The sequence below is a fragment of the Osmerus eperlanus genome, chromosome 1 (genome assembly GCF_963692335.1).
Source record: "Osmerus eperlanus chromosome 1, fOsmEpe2.1, whole genome shotgun sequence".
NCBI lineage: Eukaryota > Metazoa > Chordata > Actinopteri > Osmeriformes > Osmeridae > Osmerus > Osmerus eperlanus.
Window position 1 is genome coordinate 16,392,647 of NC_085018.1, and position 21,472 is coordinate 16,414,118.

At 40.7% G+C, this 21,472-nt stretch overlaps 1 protein-coding gene across 1 annotated transcript in view; it reads left to right on the top strand.

Annotated features, from left to right (window-relative positions):
* cntn4 (contactin 4) overlaps positions 1 to 21,472 on the top strand; it is a 67,342-nt gene that overhangs the window by 28,289 nt on the left and 17,581 nt on the right. The window contains exons 6-11 of the mRNA XM_062463832.1: positions 5,539 to 5,742; positions 7,275 to 7,377; positions 7,712 to 7,896; positions 11,680 to 11,819; positions 14,566 to 14,695; positions 15,690 to 15,840. Of these exons, the coding sequence (XP_062319816.1) occupies positions 5,539 to 5,742; positions 7,275 to 7,377; positions 7,712 to 7,896; positions 11,680 to 11,819; positions 14,566 to 14,695; positions 15,690 to 15,840 (913 nt within the window). The remainder of the gene's footprint in view (positions 1 to 5,538; positions 5,743 to 7,274; positions 7,378 to 7,711; positions 7,897 to 11,679; positions 11,820 to 14,565; positions 14,696 to 15,689; positions 15,841 to 21,472) is intronic.

Below are 21,472 nucleotides of genomic sequence, written 5' to 3' on the forward strand. Positions count from 1 at the left end.
TTGAGGACACTCTGTGCAGGAGTGACTGTCAAGGGACACATAATATATAGCAGACAGCTGTCCAGAAGTTCCCCCTGCTGCCTGATGCATGAACAGCGTGCATAAGAATGCAGATTGAGATGGACATGGCCTACAAAAACAAGGAATAGTGTGTGGTGATTGGGGGTGTACGTGTCGAATTATAATAATATTAATAATAATAGTGTGTGGAAAAAAGGTGATTTGGGGTATATGTGTGTGTGTGTGTGTGTGTGTGTGTGTGGATGTGTGTGTGAGTGTGTGTGTGAGTGAGTGTAAAGAGAAAAAGAGTATGACGATATTCAGATGAATACCAACAGAATGTTTACCAATAGAGTGTTCATAGTGGGACAAAAAAATATTGCTGTCAGGGGTTTTACTGTTATAATCTGATTAGTGGATGGCAGGGTTTTATCATCTCCATAAATAACCTCAGAGTTGTTCACTTAATACTGTACTCACACATATTTTATACTCCAAATGGCTAAATTATAGAAGACACACACACATATCCACCAAAACTCATATATACATTTACGAAGAAGTACATAAAACACACTTTTAAAATGTGAAAACTTGTGTCTCCAGTCAAATTGAAAACATGTTCTCTAAGTGAAAACCAATATGAGGATAAACAACACCAGATTTGTGGCTTCCAAGAAACTGAATTAACATGAACAAGAAACACATGCAGATCACTGCCATGAAAGGGTGAGTGGGTGAGTGTGCAGGTGGGAACGCAAATAGTACATTCTTAAAATGATACACACATTAATCAGGCTAGCAAAGAACTTAAATGACTCGTGTTCTATGTTGAGTGTGTGGTTTTGTGTGTGTGTGTTCTACATGCTGTGCGTGTGTGCGAGTGTAATGCCAGGTTATTTCTCCTGCCATCTAGTTGGCAGTGTGTAAGCACCTCGTTCCTCTCTGCTGGACCCCAGTCACACGTCATGTCCCCCAGGCTCCCTTGCCCCAGTACATAAACACAAATCCCTCAATGCCAGTGGGGATTTCATCCCTGGAGGAATACACTGTCACCGGCTGTGCAAAGAGAAAATAACAATCTAAAAAAACAAGACAGCTTCCTAACTCAATACACAAGAAGCGGCCTGGACCCCTCACTGTAATTCTTGATACAGCATAGTTACACAATAGTTGACTATATTAATGTCTAAGAGAATTATACTCATATGTAGTGTTAGGAGTGGTGTAACTGTTATTTGCACAAAAACGTCTATATACCCTTACTTTTAAAACCTCACGTCATTTGTGTCATTTTGTGTGTGAGCGATTATAAACTATTTCCCCCAAAATAATTGCAATATAGCTAGAGTGGAATTTTAACCGTTTTTTTTTACTGTGTAATAATTGGTCAGCTACAAAGGCAAAAGGATTGGTATAGATTTAGCTGTCTGGCTATGTTAGTATGGCACAATATAATCATTGAATGGATATTTCTATGGCTCACTGTAATGTTTTTTTTTTATGAACTCTCTACTCTTTCATAATGTGCTTTTGAACTCAAAACCCTTCTCGTTTCAATAGCTTGACCTTGTGTGTCTGCGGTAAAAGGAGATGTTGACAAGGCCTAAATTAGTTCTTACAAAAAGGAGACTGGAAGAGTCAAAATATTAATCATACATTGAAAGTAAAGGGCTTGTGGACACATTTTCCGCTGTTCCAGTGATTGCCTTCTTGTAGTGGCTCTGAGGTGGCAGACAATAAAGCGAGGTTGCAACCTGAATACCTGTTTTTTTTGTCCCTTGAGCATAAACACATATTTCTGCATGCTTCAATCCCTTACGCTTGATTTGTTTTCAGCCTTATTGGGTGAGGAAGTGAGCCACATTGTTGGAAGTACAGTACAGAGTGAGGATTAAGGTGTATTTAGCACAAATCCTTACTTCATACAGTACGTACAGTTACACAACAGCCTTCAGCAGTAGAAGCATGTATTATGCCCAGAGGTTCACATAAACCTGTTGATTTGAGCAACTACTGTAAAGCCATAAAGGCAATGGATTCACTATATCTGAAAGGTGCAAAATGTTTGTATTTATTTTTGAACCAGTGTACACAGAGTCCCCCTCCCTCCCCTGCTTACAGCAGGCAAGCCGAACGAGAAGACAGGGCTGAGTGCAGATCAGGGATGACACACACTGCCATGCCAGACACAGACACACAGGCCGGCCTAGAAGCAAGGAGCTGCCTCCACCCATGCAGCTTAGATGTGACAGGCCACTGCTCCTGCTTCGCGAGCTTGACTGGGCTGTGCGTAATTATAACAGAATACATTAGATGGAGAAGGCACACACCCATGACCTGCTAACATTAGTGTTAAAATTATATTTTAGAAAGGGGATTCTAATACCCTTGGATTGAAAAATGTGTTGGTTCTGTTTCCAGAAATGTATAGCTTCCACGACAATCTCACACAGAGAAGCCAGAAGAGCTGAGAGGTTGTCACTTTTGCTCTCCTTCAAACTCCACCGCATTAATAGGCTGTCTGTGTGACCTACCATTAGTCTTTGTATTACTCAATTATTGTGTTTAGTCCTAATGCAGCTGATCTCCATTTTATAATGGAGAGAGATGTTTTAAGGGCACTCAAGACTGAAATCACTTGAGCACATACCCACCAAAAATAGAAAAGTCTAGTGTGTCCTTTCTGTTTTTATTTTCTATGACCCCAGGCTTTGAGAACACAAAGCATGTGCATTATGTCCGGTCCTGTAAAGTAACGGGAGGAGGATTCTCAGAGCCCGGAGCAGACTTGGGAACGCTTCCCGTTGTAGCACAATTGGAGTGGCAGTACTGTGGGAGTGGTGTTTTCTGCGGGAGGCTGTGTGGAACTTTGTTTTTCCAGCACAGAGAGGCAGTGTCTTGAATGCTGCTAGTTTAACTAGTCTGCAGATTATGATTGAGTTTTACTGGAGGTCACACTAGTTCTCTCAATGTGATTTGTAATGTGACTCATGTTGCATCTTGACACTCAGCTCGCTCTCATGGGCCATCCTCTCAAAACGGAAACAAACTGTAAGAGAAGAGGAGAGGCGGAGAGAGAGAGTTAAGATCTTGAAACTGACCCCCCACCCCTCCCATGTCTTTGCCCAGCAACATCTCCTCCTCATCCCTTGTAATTCCACTGTGCTAGCTCAGTCATCTGATCATTATTACACGTTGAAGAGGACTATTAGGAACCTTTTTGTTTTATGTTTGTTTATCGTTCTCAGCATGCCTTGGTGCTTTTGCTTTGTAGCTTCGTAATTAAAAATGCATATTGTTGTCAGAGAGAGCATTACATGTATTATTAACACCAGATGATCAGACAGACACATAATATTAATTGGAAGCAGTACACTGACAGTGCGTTAATATGCCACCCTTCCCAGCCCTGCATATTATGAATCCCATATAGGCTACTGTAGTAAGGAATTCACTAATATGGTGCTCCCTTTGCTATTGATGGATAGCTTGTTTAGTGTGTTGAAGCAGACCTACTTTGCTCTTGTTGTTCACCATTGTCATAATTATTCCCTGTGAATCCCAAGGGATTCAGCCACTGGGTTAGCTCTAAAGAAGAAATTGCCATCCAACAGTGTGTAGAAATTAATCATGTTTGCAGCCTTGAACAAGCCAAGAGGCTGGCTTTTAATTGTTGCCTCCCAACAATGACACTAATACATACAGCACATTGGGAATGCTTGTGTAAGCAATTTCAAACAGTTGTCACCATCACCATTCTGTGATATGCATTGAGGGTAACACTATTATTAATAATCAACTTTAAAAAGGATACAAATGAATCTTTTTGGGGAAATTATGTGTTGAAATGGAATTGCCTACTCCCTTAAACTGGATGTATTTGAATGGGACAGTACAGAAAGTCCTTGCACTCTGAATTCTGAATGTTGACTATCTTTGTAATGGGAAAAACATTTAGTTAGAAAGTATGTCATATATTCATTAACAGAGTTACTTGTGTCATTCTCTTGATACATGATTTTTGTATCATCACAAATAGTTGAGTATACACTTACAGGTCTCTATGTTTTGCAGATCTTTTCATTTCATGGTGACTTCTCCGAAGCATTTTGCAACCCCAGCAGTCTAAGCACACACTGGGCTGTATTTTGTCAGCATCTGACATTCCTCTCCGGGGACACTTCAAAGTGAACTCCTCTCCCGTCAAACGTTATCATCTTTTAGCAATGGCCTTGAAGATTTGTCCACACTATGGAGGATGTATTAGTTTGCTAACATATCTAATCTCACTTTATTATAAGAGGAATTTGGGACTATAAAAATGGTTGAGTAAAGAAATGGTTTTAATTGTTGTATGGCTCCTTATGTTCTTGACTCTGTGTTTGTATATTTTGGAATACATTTTAAAAAATCACTATATGAAATCTGCTTAATACAATTCTAACGATAGTGATACATGTAGTGTTACACATTATATCGATTAATTCAAACACTATAAACTGAATGATGCTGTTGCAATGCTGCTGTTGCACGAACAAAACAGTGTGCCAAATGTGTGGACTGGATGTCTAAAATCTTTCTTTACAATTACATTATTCCATTTGATTCCACTGTCGACATAGTCAGTCACCATATAGAGGTGTGTCAGTTGTAAACATGGGCAGGGACAGTCACAGCTCAAAAGCATTGGGGAGGAAACAGGCACAAACATGTCTTGTCCTGCTGTAGTGTTCTTTCTCCCTCTGGTCTGCTCCTGAGCGAACCCCATCTACACTCAACACACACAGACACACACACCGAAAGCTCTGAGATTGCTGATTGGCTGACTGTAATGTGTCATGTACATGCTTGTATCAGGGAACAAGCTGTGGCGTGGATGGAAACACGCTGTGATAAATGACCAGGCAGTTAGAGAGGCTAGGGTAAGAATCCTCCAAGACCTGTTTTGTTTAATTACCAGCCTGCTAACAAGAGAATGGGTTTGATTAGGCTCAGCAGGGAAATAGTATGTGTCTGTCAGTGGAAAGGACTGGAGAACTGAATAACAGCATACAATGTCATTAAAAGGACTGTGTGGTATGACTTAAGTTCCTTATTCTGTTTTGTAAAACGTTTTTGGTTTATGGTTATTAAATTAGTCATAAGATTGTATGGAGTGTTCTCCAAACCCAGCCATGCTAGCTGTGATAGATTGAAGAACATCATATTCTGGTAAATGTCCTAATGTTCTTTCGCATGAATAATATTGTGCTGAAATTTGTTCAGATAATTACACAGCTTTGTAACCTATCACAGACTCTGGCCATCATTAATTTTCACCTTGGCACGAAACTCTGTGGTAGTTCTGCTACCCTTAGGAGAAGGAGGATGCACAAAACACCACATAACTGCAACACTAACAAATGCATTCAACCCACAACCCAATCCTCATATTAGCCTAATGATATTTTGATGATGTACATAATCTTACTGACCTTTAACATGCATGTAGTCTGATGTTTATTTGATCTGAGACACTTCTCTTTTTTTTTCCAGATCTGACGTTTTCCTGGATTTTTAATGAGTACCCATCATTTGTGGAGCAGGACACACGCCGCTTCATCTCCCAGGAGACAGGGAATCTGTACATCGCTAAAGTGGAACCTTCTGATGTGGGAAACTACACCTGTGTGGTTACCAATACTGTCACAAAGACCCGCGTGCAGGGCCCACCCACTCCACTAGTGCTACGCAGTGATGGTGAGACCTGGCTCGATGTGGTCCTGTGTGTGTGTATGTATGTGTCTGTGTGTGTTTGTGTGTTTACTTTTTAATGCCTATTAGTCAATGTGTCTTTAATTTGATTTGGTTGGTAACAGTTGGATGAAACAAAGAACACACTAGCTTCTGGCAAAAAGGGGTCACTCTGAACGGAGCCTGTTCAGTAAAGAACATGTTTTTCCATGTCCCAGTATTTCTTGCAAAAGATGGAGGACACTTTGTAACAAATGTTACATATGGCATTTTGTAGCTCATCGTACATATTGCATTCGATAAAGGTTAGACTTATTAATAGAAATTAGGTATGAACAACCAGAATGAAAGGGTGGCTTTAGGCCCATGGAAAATACGTATTTGTAAATTAGACAGTTGAAGTAGGCCAAGTGTTTTTAAAGAATACCAATGAAATGCAAATGTTTTTTTCTTTGCTAATTTCAGTAACTCCAGTTTTTTATGCTTTAGGCTGGCCTTATCAAAGCCTCTATGGAAAGGTCACATGTCTCTCTGTGATCTACATGTTAGCGTTCTTGTCCCAGAAAGATGGATATTAATTTATTTTATTTTATCTAGCTTTCCCTGATGCTCCCAACATTATGGACACTGAACTGTGATGTGCATGAATGATTTATCCCTTTATAGAATGGCCACAGTCAACTCCCTCATGTGTGAAGTGGGAGCTAACAGGACTGTTGCCACTGGTGGTATTGCTAAATATTTAAAATATATTTTTCCAGGCGTACCAATTTTCCAGATGTCCCAATCAGTCTGAGATGCCATTGGTTATGTAGTCTGGTTATGCACAACAGATGCCAGTGGCTTAGGGTTTTAGGGTTTTAGGAGATTAATCCTCATAGAGATGGGTCCCTAAAACACATCTCTATTTTGTAACATTTGTAATATTAATGTTTTTGATGCTTTTCAACAAATCAAAAAGAATATCTCTTATTTTTAGATTGTTCCGTTTTCAACCAAAACTATCAAACCAGATATCTACAACCAGACATCAATGTGACATGTAGACTCTAATTACCAACCCCGTTGTCACTGGTCACATTTAGCTCATGTCCTCTGTAAAAGGTTATGGTCTGAGACAATTACCGCGTTCTTACACCTGTCTCATTTACCATGGGCTATAGTGCCATGGGTAACCAACAGCATTAGCCCATGGTGATAAGGATCTGATTTAGCTATTAGACAGTGGGGCCCATCCCGATAACTCATGTCTCACCACCAAATGAAACAAGACAAAATCTGTCTGTTTCTTCTACCTGAAAAGCTGGTTGTGTCAGGAAACCTTAAGACTGGATTTCAGATAAAAGCAACAGCAGTATGTGAGCAGAGCGTATGGAATAAGTGAACTGAGTTGAACCAGAGACTAGTGTTTGCATGGACCCACTTTTTAGCTGTGTCACTGTTCTCAATTACAGTATAGGACTCTACAGTAGGCATATTGTACATCACATTTTGTATTTGCTTTCATCTCTTTCTACACTGTGGCTTGCCCTTCTTAGGTGTGATGGGTGAATATGAGCCAAAGATTGAAGTTCAGTTTCCAGAAGTAGTCCATGTAGCCAAGGGTTCTACTGTAAAGCTGGAGTGTTTTGCTCTTGGAAAGTAAGTACGCTGTAGAATTTTAAGCATCTGTGTTTGACTTAACAGGGACTCAAAGACATGAAACGTGAAAAATAAACGTGTTTATTCTAAACATGCTGTTTAGAATAAACAGCGTGATACTTTTCGAGTTTACATTTTTGCCTCAAACCCTTCTTAGTTTCAGGCTGGGATGCACATCTGAGAATCTCATTACAGAGTGTGCGCTGAGGTTCTCAGAGATCATTGCTAGTTCAGCAGATTAACTATTTATTCCAAGTATATTCAAATAACCGAGTATATACTTCATACACAGTACTAATTATCTTGTCTTGTTTGTTGATTTTCTTCCAACCAGCCCGGCCCCCACTATAAACTGGAGGAGAGTAGACGGAGTTCCCTTTTCCAGAAAAGTAGACGTGAGGAAAGCCAGCGGTGTCTTGGAAATCCCGTATTTCCAGCAGGAAGATGCAGGAACATATGAGTGCGAGGCGGAAAACCCCAGGGGGAGGAACAGTGTGAGAGGAAAGCTCTCTTTCTACGGTAGGTGATCGAGGAGTACATTAATATTTGACCAGAGAAAGCTACATGTGCCAGTGTTGCTCAGACTGAGAGACATCAAAGGCAGACCTACAGTAACTGGTCTTAAAACACAGTCCATGTTAATGAACATGAGGAGCCTTGTTTTAAGAGCACATCTGAGCGATTAGATGCTGTCAGGCACGAGGCCACGGATATTTTGATCCAGATTAAAGGAATGATGTGGATGAGGCAGAGCCCTTGGATGTGACCTTGTTCATGAGCCTTGTATTGGGTTTCACCAGATGGCACAATGATTGACATCCAACTTGACTGGAGATCAAAGCTGTTAAATGTACTATACTTAGACCAGAGGCACATATGCCACAGACATCATCTCCAGTACAGTATCTGGATGGACTGGAATAAGGACAGTCTATTCAGTCATTGCTACTGTTGATAACTTTACTTAATTCTGATATTGTAACTTTGCCTTGGGCTAGATAAGACTTTCCCAAAATCACTCCTTGGTAATTCATATCCTTTGTCTTCCCAGTTCTGGACAATTCTGCTTTCATAGTTTGTTGTTATTCCAGTGGTGGAATGTTTTGGGGTTATGAAAGAAGCATGTACAGGGGGTAGAAGCTCTATCAGAGCCACTCTGGGGTATTTCTATTTCTGTAGTTACATTTATTCTGGACTTTCAAAAGGAGGGTCCTGACCCTCTGTTGTTTTGGTGGTAGTCATGTGATGGCATTGTTCATACAAGACATCCTCCTATTAAGTAAGTACCTGTAGGCTATTTGTACCACAGGGATTTATTTCTCCCTTCTGGAATTTTTCTCTGCTGTATACCTAATGACCCATTTACAAGAATAGCTCATTGGGCTCCCTGAATGTTTTATTAGACTTGTTGTTTCATTGTTTATTTTCTGTACTGATGGAAGGAACCTGTTCCCTTGTTGAAAGTTGAGGTGAAATGTTTTGTACGTGTACATGAAATACAGAGGGGAAGAATATATTGTAGCTAGTAACTAGTTGATAAGGTTAGTCAGGACTCAAGTGATTCATTCAAACAGACATATTCACATACAGAATACACTTAATCAATTTCTGCGGCTAAATATTTATGATCTCTTTATTTATTTTTTCAAACTTTAACCGCTCTTTCCCTCAATTGGTTTTCTGCCCTGCGGTGCATAAGTCAGACTCTGACAGCTGTCACAAGTAACTCATTCTGTGTATTAAACAATTTGCCATTATTTATAACGCTCACGGCACCTTTACGTCATGAAACCCAGCAGCCATGTTGCTCGTCCTGTGAGCCACAGGGGCTGGTTTGTCAGTTTTAGCTGCTGTTCTAGTCTCTTCTGATGTGGCTTCACCCCCCTTCCCCTCTCTCTGTCTGCCAAGCGATACAAATCTGTAATCTTATTTTGAAGTCCCTTGGAATTAAGCCTTTGAGACATTTGTCAGCAGTGTGTGGAAATAAGTAAATCGATAAGTGTATCTGGTGTACATCACTGCAACCTGCAGGCACAGAGCTTTGAAGACTGGACTTCCTGTTAATAAGAGAAGGAAACTATTATTTTACACTGCTATTTCATGTATCGTAATCATTATCACATATATGATAATGTTTTTAGTGGCATTTTGTATTTTTTAAGGCATCAAGGTGTGAATAATAATCACACTTGTATATGACTAAAAGCAACAAATGCAATGCATTAGCTTTTATCTTCTAAAAAGAGGATATTGTTTTGATACTTCATTATTTTTCTGCGAAAATAATGTCAACCAGAATATAAAGGAGAAAAGCTCATTAAAACACGCTTTTGGTTTAAACATATGCATGCAGACTGTATGACTATATTTGACAGCAGAGGCAACCCCCTAAATTATATTTTTTCAACTTGAAATTTGATTCTTGTAATGTTTCCTACAAACAAGGGAGAGCATACAGAATGTTAAGACTACACAAGGGATATAAATGCATCGGCTTAACCTATCAGTACATTTATAATGCAGGCCTGTTCCTCTATCCCATCACATCCATCTACCTCTTAGCATTAGCTCTGGCTGATTTGAGAGACCTGAGATGCAGCCAGAGATGGGCTGCCCAGTCTCATTTAGTGAGTGGTGACTGAGAGTCGATACGTTCACAGTGGGTGAGGGATGAAGGGTGTGGCCTCGACAGTGGGGCGAGGAAACAACAACAATAGGGTCCTGAGAGGTGGAGCAGGCCCACTAGGCTCTTCTGGAAGATTGCAGTGGAATGGATGTGATGCTAAATGACTGGTGATAATGGAGGACATCTCAGCTATCTCCTCTGGTGGCACTTCCATCAAACAGACACACACACACGGGCATTAGTAATACCTAGACACACATACGCATACAAACACACAAACACAAGCCCCCCCCCCCCCCCCCCCCCCTCTCTCTCTCTCTCTCTCTCTCTCTCTCTCTCTCTCTCTCTCTCTCTCTCTCTCTCTCTCTCATAGAGTAAGGTAGGGAGGAAGGCTCCCTTCCTGACTGTATCACATACACATATGCACAGAAATACACAAAACACACATCTGACCAGATTTAGTTCACAGACGTGCTATAGGGATACATTTGCAATTTCCATTGGATTTCCCACTGTTTCATCTTATATCATGTGGAGGTAAAGCTGATGCAGAAGCCAATTAGATCAGGATTTGTATGTACTATTACAGAGAAGTCACCTCAAAGGTCAGTCCTTGAGTGCGGTATTAGGTCGGCCTGTGTAATGGAAATGCACGGTCTGCCATTACTCTTGTCCTGACAATAGCCTTGTGTGATATCATATGATAGTAGATTGACCTACACATCATCCAGAGCATATATAGCTTTTCATATTGTAAATCTCAGTAGTTGTATTGATAAACAGAGCGCCAACAACTGGGGGGTGACTCTAAATTCAGTGGGAATAAATAAAGTGCCCTATGCATGAGAGACTGTATGCTAAACAACACTCATTTTTTGTTGAAATTATGATGTGCCTAATGGCTAGGAGCCACCACACCCCTGTTAGCATCACGTTTTCTTGTTGCATTTTATACAATGGCTGAGTGCCCCATGTCAAAGTGTTAATAGTTAATCATCCCCTCTCTAAATTATCCCTTTACTAACATTGTGTAAAGCCTGATGGGTGAAAACGTCCACCTTAAAGTCGTTGACACATTCACTTCACACCAATAAGTGTCAGAGTCAATGTCATCCTTTTAGGCTTAATGTGCTGTATTTTAAGGCTTTCGATTGAAGAACTGCCTCGTCGCTCTCTTGAAAGTTGTTGACTGAACTCGTTTGAGGCCGACTAACCCTTATTATCCTGTCCCAGCCATAAAATCCTTTTGTCTTGAGACCAAGGTGGATAAGGTCATGAGGTGTGATTGACAGGTCAAAAGGTCCCATGATAGTTTAGGGGTAGTGACCAGTTACTAGGCATCTTCTCTCTCCGCTGCAGCAGGGTAAGGGTTTTCTATATTTATGGACCACCTTTGTTAGGCTTGAGTTACTGGACAGTTAACAAATCTCGCCCTGTACTATGATTCAATGTTATAATCCAATTCATAATTGAGGTATTTTATGGTACCATTCATGGCCACAATTGTGGGATCATTTCTCTGTCCCAACATATGGGGGACACTTTAGTTTAAGATCTTGTTGAGCAAAAATACAAATAACTAATTCAAGGAAGACAACCTTAATGGCCATTATAGTAGGTTCACATACACTTCATGCTCACGCTCAACTAACTGTGATTGCTGTTCATTTCTGCAGCCCCTCCACACCTCATTGAGAAACCCCAGGACGTGCAGAAGCCTATTGACGACTCCTTGGTGTGGGAGTGTAAAGCAACCGGGAAACCCAAGCCCTCCTATAGGTGGATGAAGAATGGAGAAAATATAGAGCCTGTTGAAGTGAGTTTCTTTCAAAGGGTTGTGAAAGTGGGGCTCTCCAAAAATAAGTTTATGTAGCAAAATGTGAGCCACATGTACTGAATTGCTGTGAAGTACTCATTTATATAAGGTTCACTCAAAATATTACAGAATTGGGTTTGTGTCTGTAATAAGTGTGGTATGGAGAAATGTATCTACACTCTTATGTACTTCAGACTGTTATATAAGGCTCCAGGATGGGGATGAAAAAAACGGGTCTACATCAACTTTATAACTGTTTATAAAGGATCTCTGAAAGGATGTTGAACATCCTCAAACATATACTTTGTGTTGCTTGTTAAAAGACTTAAGTTGCAAACAAGGCAACAATTTTATGCAAGCCTTGAAAGCAGGATGATGTAAGAGCCACTATAATCTTCTCGTGAATCTCTCTTTTAGAGTGCAGCCATTAATCCTGTATCACCAAAGAGGAAAAGGGAGAGTCTTACAAACACACTATGTAGTTCCCTTCTCTGATTCCCCATACCTGCGACACCAAGAGGAGCTCAACACTATTTACAGTACTTTGCATTGACAAAGGAGTTTCAGTCTACAACCTACTTATTTGTTCAACTCATTTTATTAGCGATACAAGTTCTGTGGTTGGAAGAAAGTATTCATTATGGAATTTGGGAAATAGGATTCGACATATCTTAGAGTGATCCCTGGTGCTACGTGGCCAGGTTATTTGTAAGAGATGGATGGTAAGCACTCAGGCATAGCTTGGACGTAATAAATAAACAGACTTTATGTAAATTTTTTTCATTATACAAAATGGCCACAAACAAAACAGAGGGTATCGATCAAACCTTGGATGTTACATACGGAGTGGAAACGAGCGAAGCCTGGTTTATTGTTACCACAGGCAATGCTCCAAACAGCAGGCTCTCCTTTGCCCATAAAGTCAGATTAGGGTTGCTTTCAGCTGCGCATAATTAACAATCTGTCTAGCCATAGAACCACCTTTCATTAAAAGTCTTTACAAGTTCTGCCTAATAATTTATTTTGCTGGTTGGTGAAATAACTCTCTGAGAGAACAAAGTTAACCCATCTGTTTATCTCACAAAAAAATGCTTTTTTCAAAACGTTTTAACACCATAGTTTACATCTATAGTTTCAATGCACAGATCATTCGGCCATCTGTGTTTGATGCCCTAGAGAGTTCCTGTGATAAAAGGTCGGAAATGTTATTGACGTAATGTCTTGTGAACTAGAATTTCTATAAATGAGACACAATGAATTAAGAATAATTAATACACTTGAATAAGCAGATTAATCTGCAGAGGTGTTAAACTGTATGAAATGTCACTATTAACCAGTGCAGCTCCATCAGTCTGATGAGTAAAGGTCAGGCGTATAAAAGGAAATTACAGGAAATCAATAGACTTTTCTCATTAAGGATATGATATTACCGCAGGTTAATTGAAGGGTTTAGTTTTGTGCATGCATTATAATGAGAGTGATAGTCTATCTCCGCATTTATTATTACTCTACAGCATGCAGAGTATATAAGGTATTTTGTACTTCTCACAGCTGCACTGCTAGCAGGATAGTAACCGAACACAGTAGAGAGTGTTTTTGAAACCATTACATCAGTTGTTTGTTTACAACATCAATTGTTGAACTTCATGATGCCCTGCTACATATATCAAATAAAGGGGCCTGGTCTTGTTGGCAGTGACATTGCCAATCATTTCCATTCAGCATAAGGCGTACAGATGGTCCCCCTAGGTACCCACATGAGAAACTGCTGATTAAAGAGGAACGTCATGCTTAATTAATAGCAGCCATAAACTGAGTCCTTTCTCCACACGGACAGATATACGCCATCATTTGCCTCTTAGTGCCAGAAGGCATATTCGCCCTGCTCATCCAAAGCCACTGAGCATTATGGACGTTTAGAAGCAACCTGCTCAAACATAGGATTAGCTGGTGATGTTTCAATGGGAAAAGCCTCTCTTTGCATGTGACAGTACCTTAATCCCCTTGGTCTGGAGCCATGGAAAAAAAACGTATGGAAATGTGCTCTAATGACATTAAGGGGCAGCATGTAGAAAACACAGTAGATCAAGGGCAACCTGGGGCAAAAATGTACACCAGTGCTATGAGCCGTTTCTGATTTCGATGTGCTCTGAGAAGACGGGATACCCTAACGTGCCTTAATTTAGAAAAATTACTTCCCTCAAGGATGAAATGGCTGCAGTAAGTGCTAAGCTTTTAGTGCATGCTCCCCATCTAGGCTGTGATAACTTTGATGGGCAGTCACAACAGAGATTGTTCCCTGAGCCAGGTAGAGGGTTCCATCCAGAGACACGTTTGCTACACTGGGGTTTTACTGTGTACCTTACAGCATTAAGTGCTTGGTATGTATACGGCATACATATCAAGAAACCAATTTTCACGATGCAGTATACCTCTGATGTTAAAATATTCCTTTCATTCTCATCCCCTCCTTCGGCTTCCTAGGGGGAAACGGACCCTGTGGTGCAACCAGAGATATAAATAGGCCATGGTTTTATTTCACTCTCATAAACATGCAGATTGATTAGGGTCATTTTCTGCTCGCCTGCCTCCCTCCACCCAAACCTTTTCCTCCATTAGGGATGAAAACCTAGATTTATTGCCATGTCCGTCACATCCAAACCATAATTCACTGGCATGCTGGCTGGGTGCTTTTATGCAAATTAGAAATGGGAATAAGTCTTACTGTACATCTCTGTATTTGCAGGAGCGCGTGCAGGTTGGAAATGGGGCATTGTCAATCAGTCGGTTGACCCTGGCGGACGTGGGGATGTACCAGTGTGTGGCTGGAAACAAGCATGGAGAAGTCTACTCAAATGCAGAGCTCAGAGTAATAGGTAAGGCAAACCAAACACAATTTGCATGTGTGTATGGGTGTATATACATGAGTAGCCTTCATTATAGTGGCTGCGCTGTTTGTTTGCAAGTTTGTGCCACAGTTCCTTCATTCATCCCCACCATAAAATGACCTAGAGTCTCTTAATAGTTTCTCTCTAATTGAAAAACATTAATTATAAGATGAATGTGCTGGCGAGCAAATGATGTATGCGAAGGCAGCTCTGCTCACCAGTTTCACCCATCTGCCCTGTCTGGCCTGTCACTCTCTGCATAGGGCTGGCCTCAAGCTCTCACTCCCCTTCCATCCCACTGCAAACCTTCTGATTGTTTTGGCATTGATTGGAATTAGTCTCTAGACAGCCAGAGTACCAGGGTTAAATTGAACGTGGAGGTAAAAATGTCATTGACAGTCCCTTGCAGAGAGATGCTAATTGAAGTGCTTTATAAAAGTAAGGGAGGAGGAACCTGAAGCGGTGGAAATTATCGTGATGAAATCTATATTAATTTCAGCTGAAATACTAAAGGATGTGACATTTTCCCTTAGTTTCTCTACAGAAGGAAAAAAACAGTCTCTGTTAATTAAGAAGAGCCGTTCCTTTGTTCCTCTTCGTTCATGCCATTTTGGCTGAGCATCACCCATACGTGGCTCACTTTGAAGTGGAGTGTTAAGTGTGGCTGTCTTTAAAATAACTGTGGTTTATTCAGTTGCTCCGTTTTGTAATTAAAACCTGCAGGGGTTACATAGATACAGTCCCATTTCCTAACAATTTTTGTTGTACAATATGCCTTGTACTGCCTGATTTTCTACAGTCAATGTAAACCCATCTCTCCCCCTCCATACCTTGAACCCCACCCAAGATCCCCAGATCTTGCTGCATGAGATCTCTCGGCACACAAAACAGAACAACACAGACCTAAAATGAAGATTTATTATGTACATTAAAGAGAGAGGTGTATGGATACAATTTTTTTTACACGCACGCTCTGTTTCAGCTGTCGCCCCAGATTTCTCTCACAGCCAGCTGAGGACTCAAACCCTGGTGAGGGAAGGAGGAGACCTGCTTATCGAATGCAGGCCCAAGATGTCTCCTTGGGGTGTAATCTCCTGGAAGAAGGGCAATGAGGCTCTACAGGAGAGCAACAGGTACAGCTGTCATCTATCTCTGAATCACTGATGCTCTCTGGAAGGGTTTGGTTTATTTTGCCCTGAGGTATCATAGGTTTTGGTCAGGCACTGTACCCTTGAGGCTATGTTCATGTAGTATTGATAACAAGCCAACACTAGACACCCCAAGCCGAGATTATGTTTACATGGTCCTTTATTTGGGGCTGTATCATATTGATTCCCTTTGTCAGTGTTACCACAACCACTCTTTGACGGTTGGTATTTATCTCTCAGCTTTGGCTGTGTGAATGATCTGCAAACATCTGCAGCCTTCATGAAGAGCCACTGTATCTCATGACATACAGTATCATGATTATATTTAGAGTCTACCTGCATTGCACAAAAAAACTGTTCAGTCAGTTGGAGAACTGACCTGTGGGTTCTGGTAATTGGCTTGGCCGTGGTTCGGTCAGTATGTTCAAGTGTCCAGGCAGACAGCCTACCCGTCAGGGTGCTAATCAAGCACTTTTCGCCCTCTGTAGGGGTTGTAGGGCCACCAGACCAGTCACTGTATTCTGACATATGTCCAAGCTTCTCAGGAACTGAGTGTGAACCCATCTCTGAGTGTGTGTGCGTGTTTGTAGAGAGACAGCCTTTCTACAGGCAGGGGTCACCCACAGGGAGTCACCAGTGAAGCAGCTAGTCTGACAGAAGGCCTGTGTACTCACTGTCTTGTCAGGGTTTACATATACACAAAGAAGTGTTGCTTGTCAAACAAACTGGTGGGACATTTGCATAGTGGTTACGCTGCAGGTGCCCTTCACCTGCCCTGTCTGCCAGATGATGCTGTCTCCTATACAGATATTTATCAAGCGCTGCAATCATTGTGATAAAAATGCATTGAGGGTTTTGTTGTTGCATTGAGTGATTTCATATGTTGCCCTGCTGCAACACTGGTTTATGTCTATTGGTTGATGGATACCATGGAAGTGCATGCTGAAATAATGCTGAAAAGATGGCCGTGGCTCTGCTTCCATGATATTCAGTTCCTTTTATTTTGTTTCCTACCTGTTACAGTGTTTAGTGACTTGTTTCTGCCTATTAGTTTATTTCTAGGTAGCTGAAGAGTATTTATTTAAATAATGAAAACAGTATTTGTTGAGACCCAGATTGTGTTGAGTCTTCATGCACTCCCAAACATAATCTATTATAAAAATCCTTCAGAGAGGAAATGTTTCTAAATACCTCAATATCGGTTTTGAAGTGGAGCCCTGGGCCTATTTGAAGTTTAAAATAAATCACTGTGCCTTTACTTTGCAAATGATATTCAGTTCAAACCACCTGGCCGCCTTTGACACAGGGGTAATTAAAAAGAAAAATGTGCAGATCAGGATTGCGGCTCATCTGTCCCAGGTTGTATTGTGGTAGATGAAAACTTGTCATAATGCTGGATTGCATTGTCAATAGTCGGAACCCTGCCAAGTAACTTTTCGAAGAACTGAACATACGTGAATTGTGCTGACTATGATTATCTCTTTTTCCTCTATCTCTCTAAATATATCTCCCTCTTTACACAAATGCATGAATGAACATGAACATTTTGCAGGCTGTCTTGCCTTGTAATCACAGGAAGTATCCTTTATTGTTGTTTTCAGAACAATACAGGCTCCGTTCAAGTGGGAAATAATTCTCACTTCCGTTTAAAGATTCACATCTGCACAGTCTATATCGTCCAGAAAGTTTGCATATACCATTAGCACAATGACTGTACTGGAGAGTAATCAATAATACAATTATTGTTGTTTTATGTAAATATGTGTGTGTGAGTAAGGCAGTACACCTGTTCAAGAGTGTGTCTAATCAAAGGGAAGGATGGGTGGAAGCTTTGAACCCCTTTTGTAGAAGATTAATTGCCTTAATTGCGTTAGCGCTCTACAGTGGCTTTAGAGGGAGGGGAGACCGTGTCACCAGCTGGGTAATCCATCTTCATAGCAGCAGCCCTTTTTTCTGCAGGAGACCAGAGGAGGGGGGGGGGGGGTGTCTTATCTCCCCAGACAAGCCTGCAGGGACAAGGTTTAGATGACATCAGCTGGAACAAAGCAGCTGAGAGAGCAGAGCAGGTCTTGCTGATGAGTGTATAAGTGGGCCATGTCAGGCATGGACGGCAGCCGAAAAACATGCCGTTTCAATATGTCACTGCTGGCCCAACCATAGCAGACCCACATAATCAACTGTCTCCTTATGAGTAGCCACTGGATGTGTTGCTGACCTCCTTTAATCTTCTGTGAATCAAACACAATCTGCCAGAGGTGTTAAGTATTGCAAACTTTACACAACTGTGGCACTCTTACAGTTGTAAAGGTATCTTAAGAATGAATGCCTGTTTTGAAAATGGAATGCATTACCTGGCTGTCATGTGTCATGGTGAGAGAACCATTATTTGGCTCTGTGTTTAGCTTTTCACTCTATGGGGTAGAGAAAGATTGCCTGTAGTTTAATGTTTTGACACAACTTATGGTATGTTCTCTTAAACATACCATAAGTTATATATATATATATATATATATATATATATAACAGCATACAACATAGTTATGAAATACGAACATAAAACCAAGCTAATTTGCATTACAAAATTTGTCATGAACCAACTAGATTCATGTGCAAATGAGTTCACTTAAAATATATTTTTATGAATCCATTTAGCCTATTGGGCTTTTAAACCAAAGGGTAAATAAAATAATTCTACTCATGTAATGTAATTCTGTGCTCACATTTCATTTAAAGAATACAGCTCTGACCTGCTGACTTAGACTTTCTTGAAGTTGTACCTTTTCTCCCATACTTCTCTGATGTCTAACATACATCAAGATGTCCAGTGAAATATTGTTATCACCTCATGAGTTGATGGTGAAAATGCTATAAATTGGCCCAGCAGGTCTTGTGTCTGGGCTGTTTTGTTGGCTATTCAGCTGAATTTAGGGCAACAAGGCCCAGGGTAAGATTGCCCCAGTTCCAGTTCTAGCTATGCTTATGGCCCATCGGTATCTCTCCTGCAAAGGCAGAAGAAATGAGGATAGCTCTTACATAAATGAAGTGGCGTCACAGAGTGAACTCCATTTAAAGGCCAAACTCCGCCGAACTCCGCCAGCCCCATCTCAAGGATACATTTTGTTGGAAAGGAACAAAAAATATATATGGGTGGGGCATCGAAGAAAACATATGTTCGTTTACCTATATCAGATCTTACATGGCGTCTTTTTTTATTTTAATTCTTTGTGTCCAAATGTTCATAAAATAAGTGTACTTTCGGAAGTCATTGAATTGGTGCTGGTGCAGTGCAGTGCAGAAACAGGTGTACTATCAAAGCAGTTATCATTTTCATCAATGGGAGGCCTGAAGAAAATGTGTGTATCATCATTTCAAGGATACATGCTGTTGCGCTTATAAAAGAACATTGTTTATCATGTATAAATGTCACTTCACATTTTTCCTCATTGCATCTCATTGCATCAACATCTGCTTCTGTGGGTGCTGTGCAATGGCAGATTGGAATATTGAGAGGTTGAGCAGCCAAAGAGACTTTATCTCATTAACTCACCTTGAGGAGAGGACCACCACCTGATAGGTTCATGTGGCAGGCTGAGGCGGTTCATTTAGATTTTGCCCCCTGCTTTCCTGGGATTTGGTGTTGGCACTAGCTGAAATTTCAGATGTAGAGGCACGACCCTCCCTCCCACCCACCTGAGGATGAGAGTGCCGGATGAGTGTTCCGGCCCAGGATCAGAGCCAGACCAGAGTACCCTGGCATCTCTAGACAACCACAACACGTTCAAAGGCAGGCACACACACACAAACACACAGACACAGCCAAGTGCAGCCTAGTAATGATAATTATGTTGTTACTCCTAAAATGTTAAAAGTGCTGTAACAGCTGGATAGCTTTCTCCAAGTTCAAAAAGTTAATGATTCAGATGTACTGTGGCTCTGTACAGTGGCTGATATAGTTGTAAGATACTGTTCCAGTCAAAACATTTGATTCATGACTCTTTTTGCTTCTATTGTCCTGTCCTCAATCATTTCATTTTATAGAGAGGATAAAATGTCTTGAGATATGCATCCACACCAAATTTGTCTGTAGTTTCATGAATCCTACTCTGTCTAGAAAATGTGTTACTATACAGAGCAAATGTTACATTGACTAAAACCAAATACATCTCAACCTGGAGCAAAAGTACATTTCAAGATGTTTGCTGAGATTAGGTCAGAACCCTCTTTACCCAGTCACGTCCGATGTACTGCTCTATGGGATTATTTTTATCTGGGAGACTCCTGCTGATATCATTTTTCAAAGTGAGAATCTGCCAGCACAGCACGAGTAATCCATCTTGGTTACCCCGACAATTTCTTTGGAACACGTGTGTGCTCTTTATTCCTGAAGGATACCTCAGCACATGAGGAGGAGATGAATAACAGTTGAAGAGAATAAACTGAGAGCGCAATTTGTGATTAAAGGAATCCTGTAGCAGAGGATCCATCCCTCTGTGGCCCAGGCAGATAAACCCTCACTCCTCCCAATGCAATTACCAACACAATCTCATCCTGTTCTACAGCCGGGTATTAAGACAATCTAAATCAACGTGCTTGATGAAGACAGCTACCTGTAATAAGCTGTGTGCTCACTGCGAAAATGAATTCAAAGACATGTATTTGTGCAGGAAGTCCTTAGACAGTTGGAATTTTTGTGTTTATGCTCAGATTGCATTTGTTGCGTCGTTATGGGTAAGAAGCAAGTAACAATTTAGCAGTCTTTTCATGCCGGAGGACATAATGTTCTTGATCAAGGTCTGCAATGACGTTTTACTGAGACTGTTAATTGAGATTTTATAAAAAGTACTTTCACAGTACATATTTTACATGCTGGCACAGTCAAAAATGCATAGCACATTTTTTTTCAATTTACAGTACTGTACCATATGTTTTGTACTAGAATGTGTTTGTTTCACAAACTAAGCATACAGTATATTAATACTTACTTTGGAGGCATACCTACCCTCTGGCTGTGTTTTATAACACTGTGGATCACAATGGAAACCATAATGCTACTGAGTCCCCTAGGGACAAGGGTCAACCCACAGTCAACTGAAAGAAAATGTCATTTTGGGATAGCCTGAAACTATCTCTTTCCCTCATGTTAATATAACTGAAAATGATAAAAAGAGTGTACTATAAACCACTACCTGGCTGCCTATTATGCAAGAACTAACTAAGGCCTTACTGTCAATCATCCTCTTGTCACTTGCTCTGTGGAAGCTCTAGCACTGTTGAACAGTGACTTTGAATACCTGCTCATTTTGGTATTGAAGTCTGATTGACAGAGGCACATGATATAATAAGGAAATTCCTTTTCACAGTTGCAGAAGGTGCTTTCAGAAAATACTGTACAGTATAGTCATGTTTGTTTTATGAGGTTTAGGAGTTTTATGCTAAACTCCAGTGTTAAACATTTGTTTCTCCTGTACTTTAAAGTTATTTATTCACAATTAAACTACTCAAAGACGTTTGAATGACTTTTCGGTTGGGGGGTAATGAGTCTAACACCATCAGATGACATGCCATTTGAGTTTAGCTGCATCTCATTTTACGATTGACAGCACCCTAAGGTAGATCA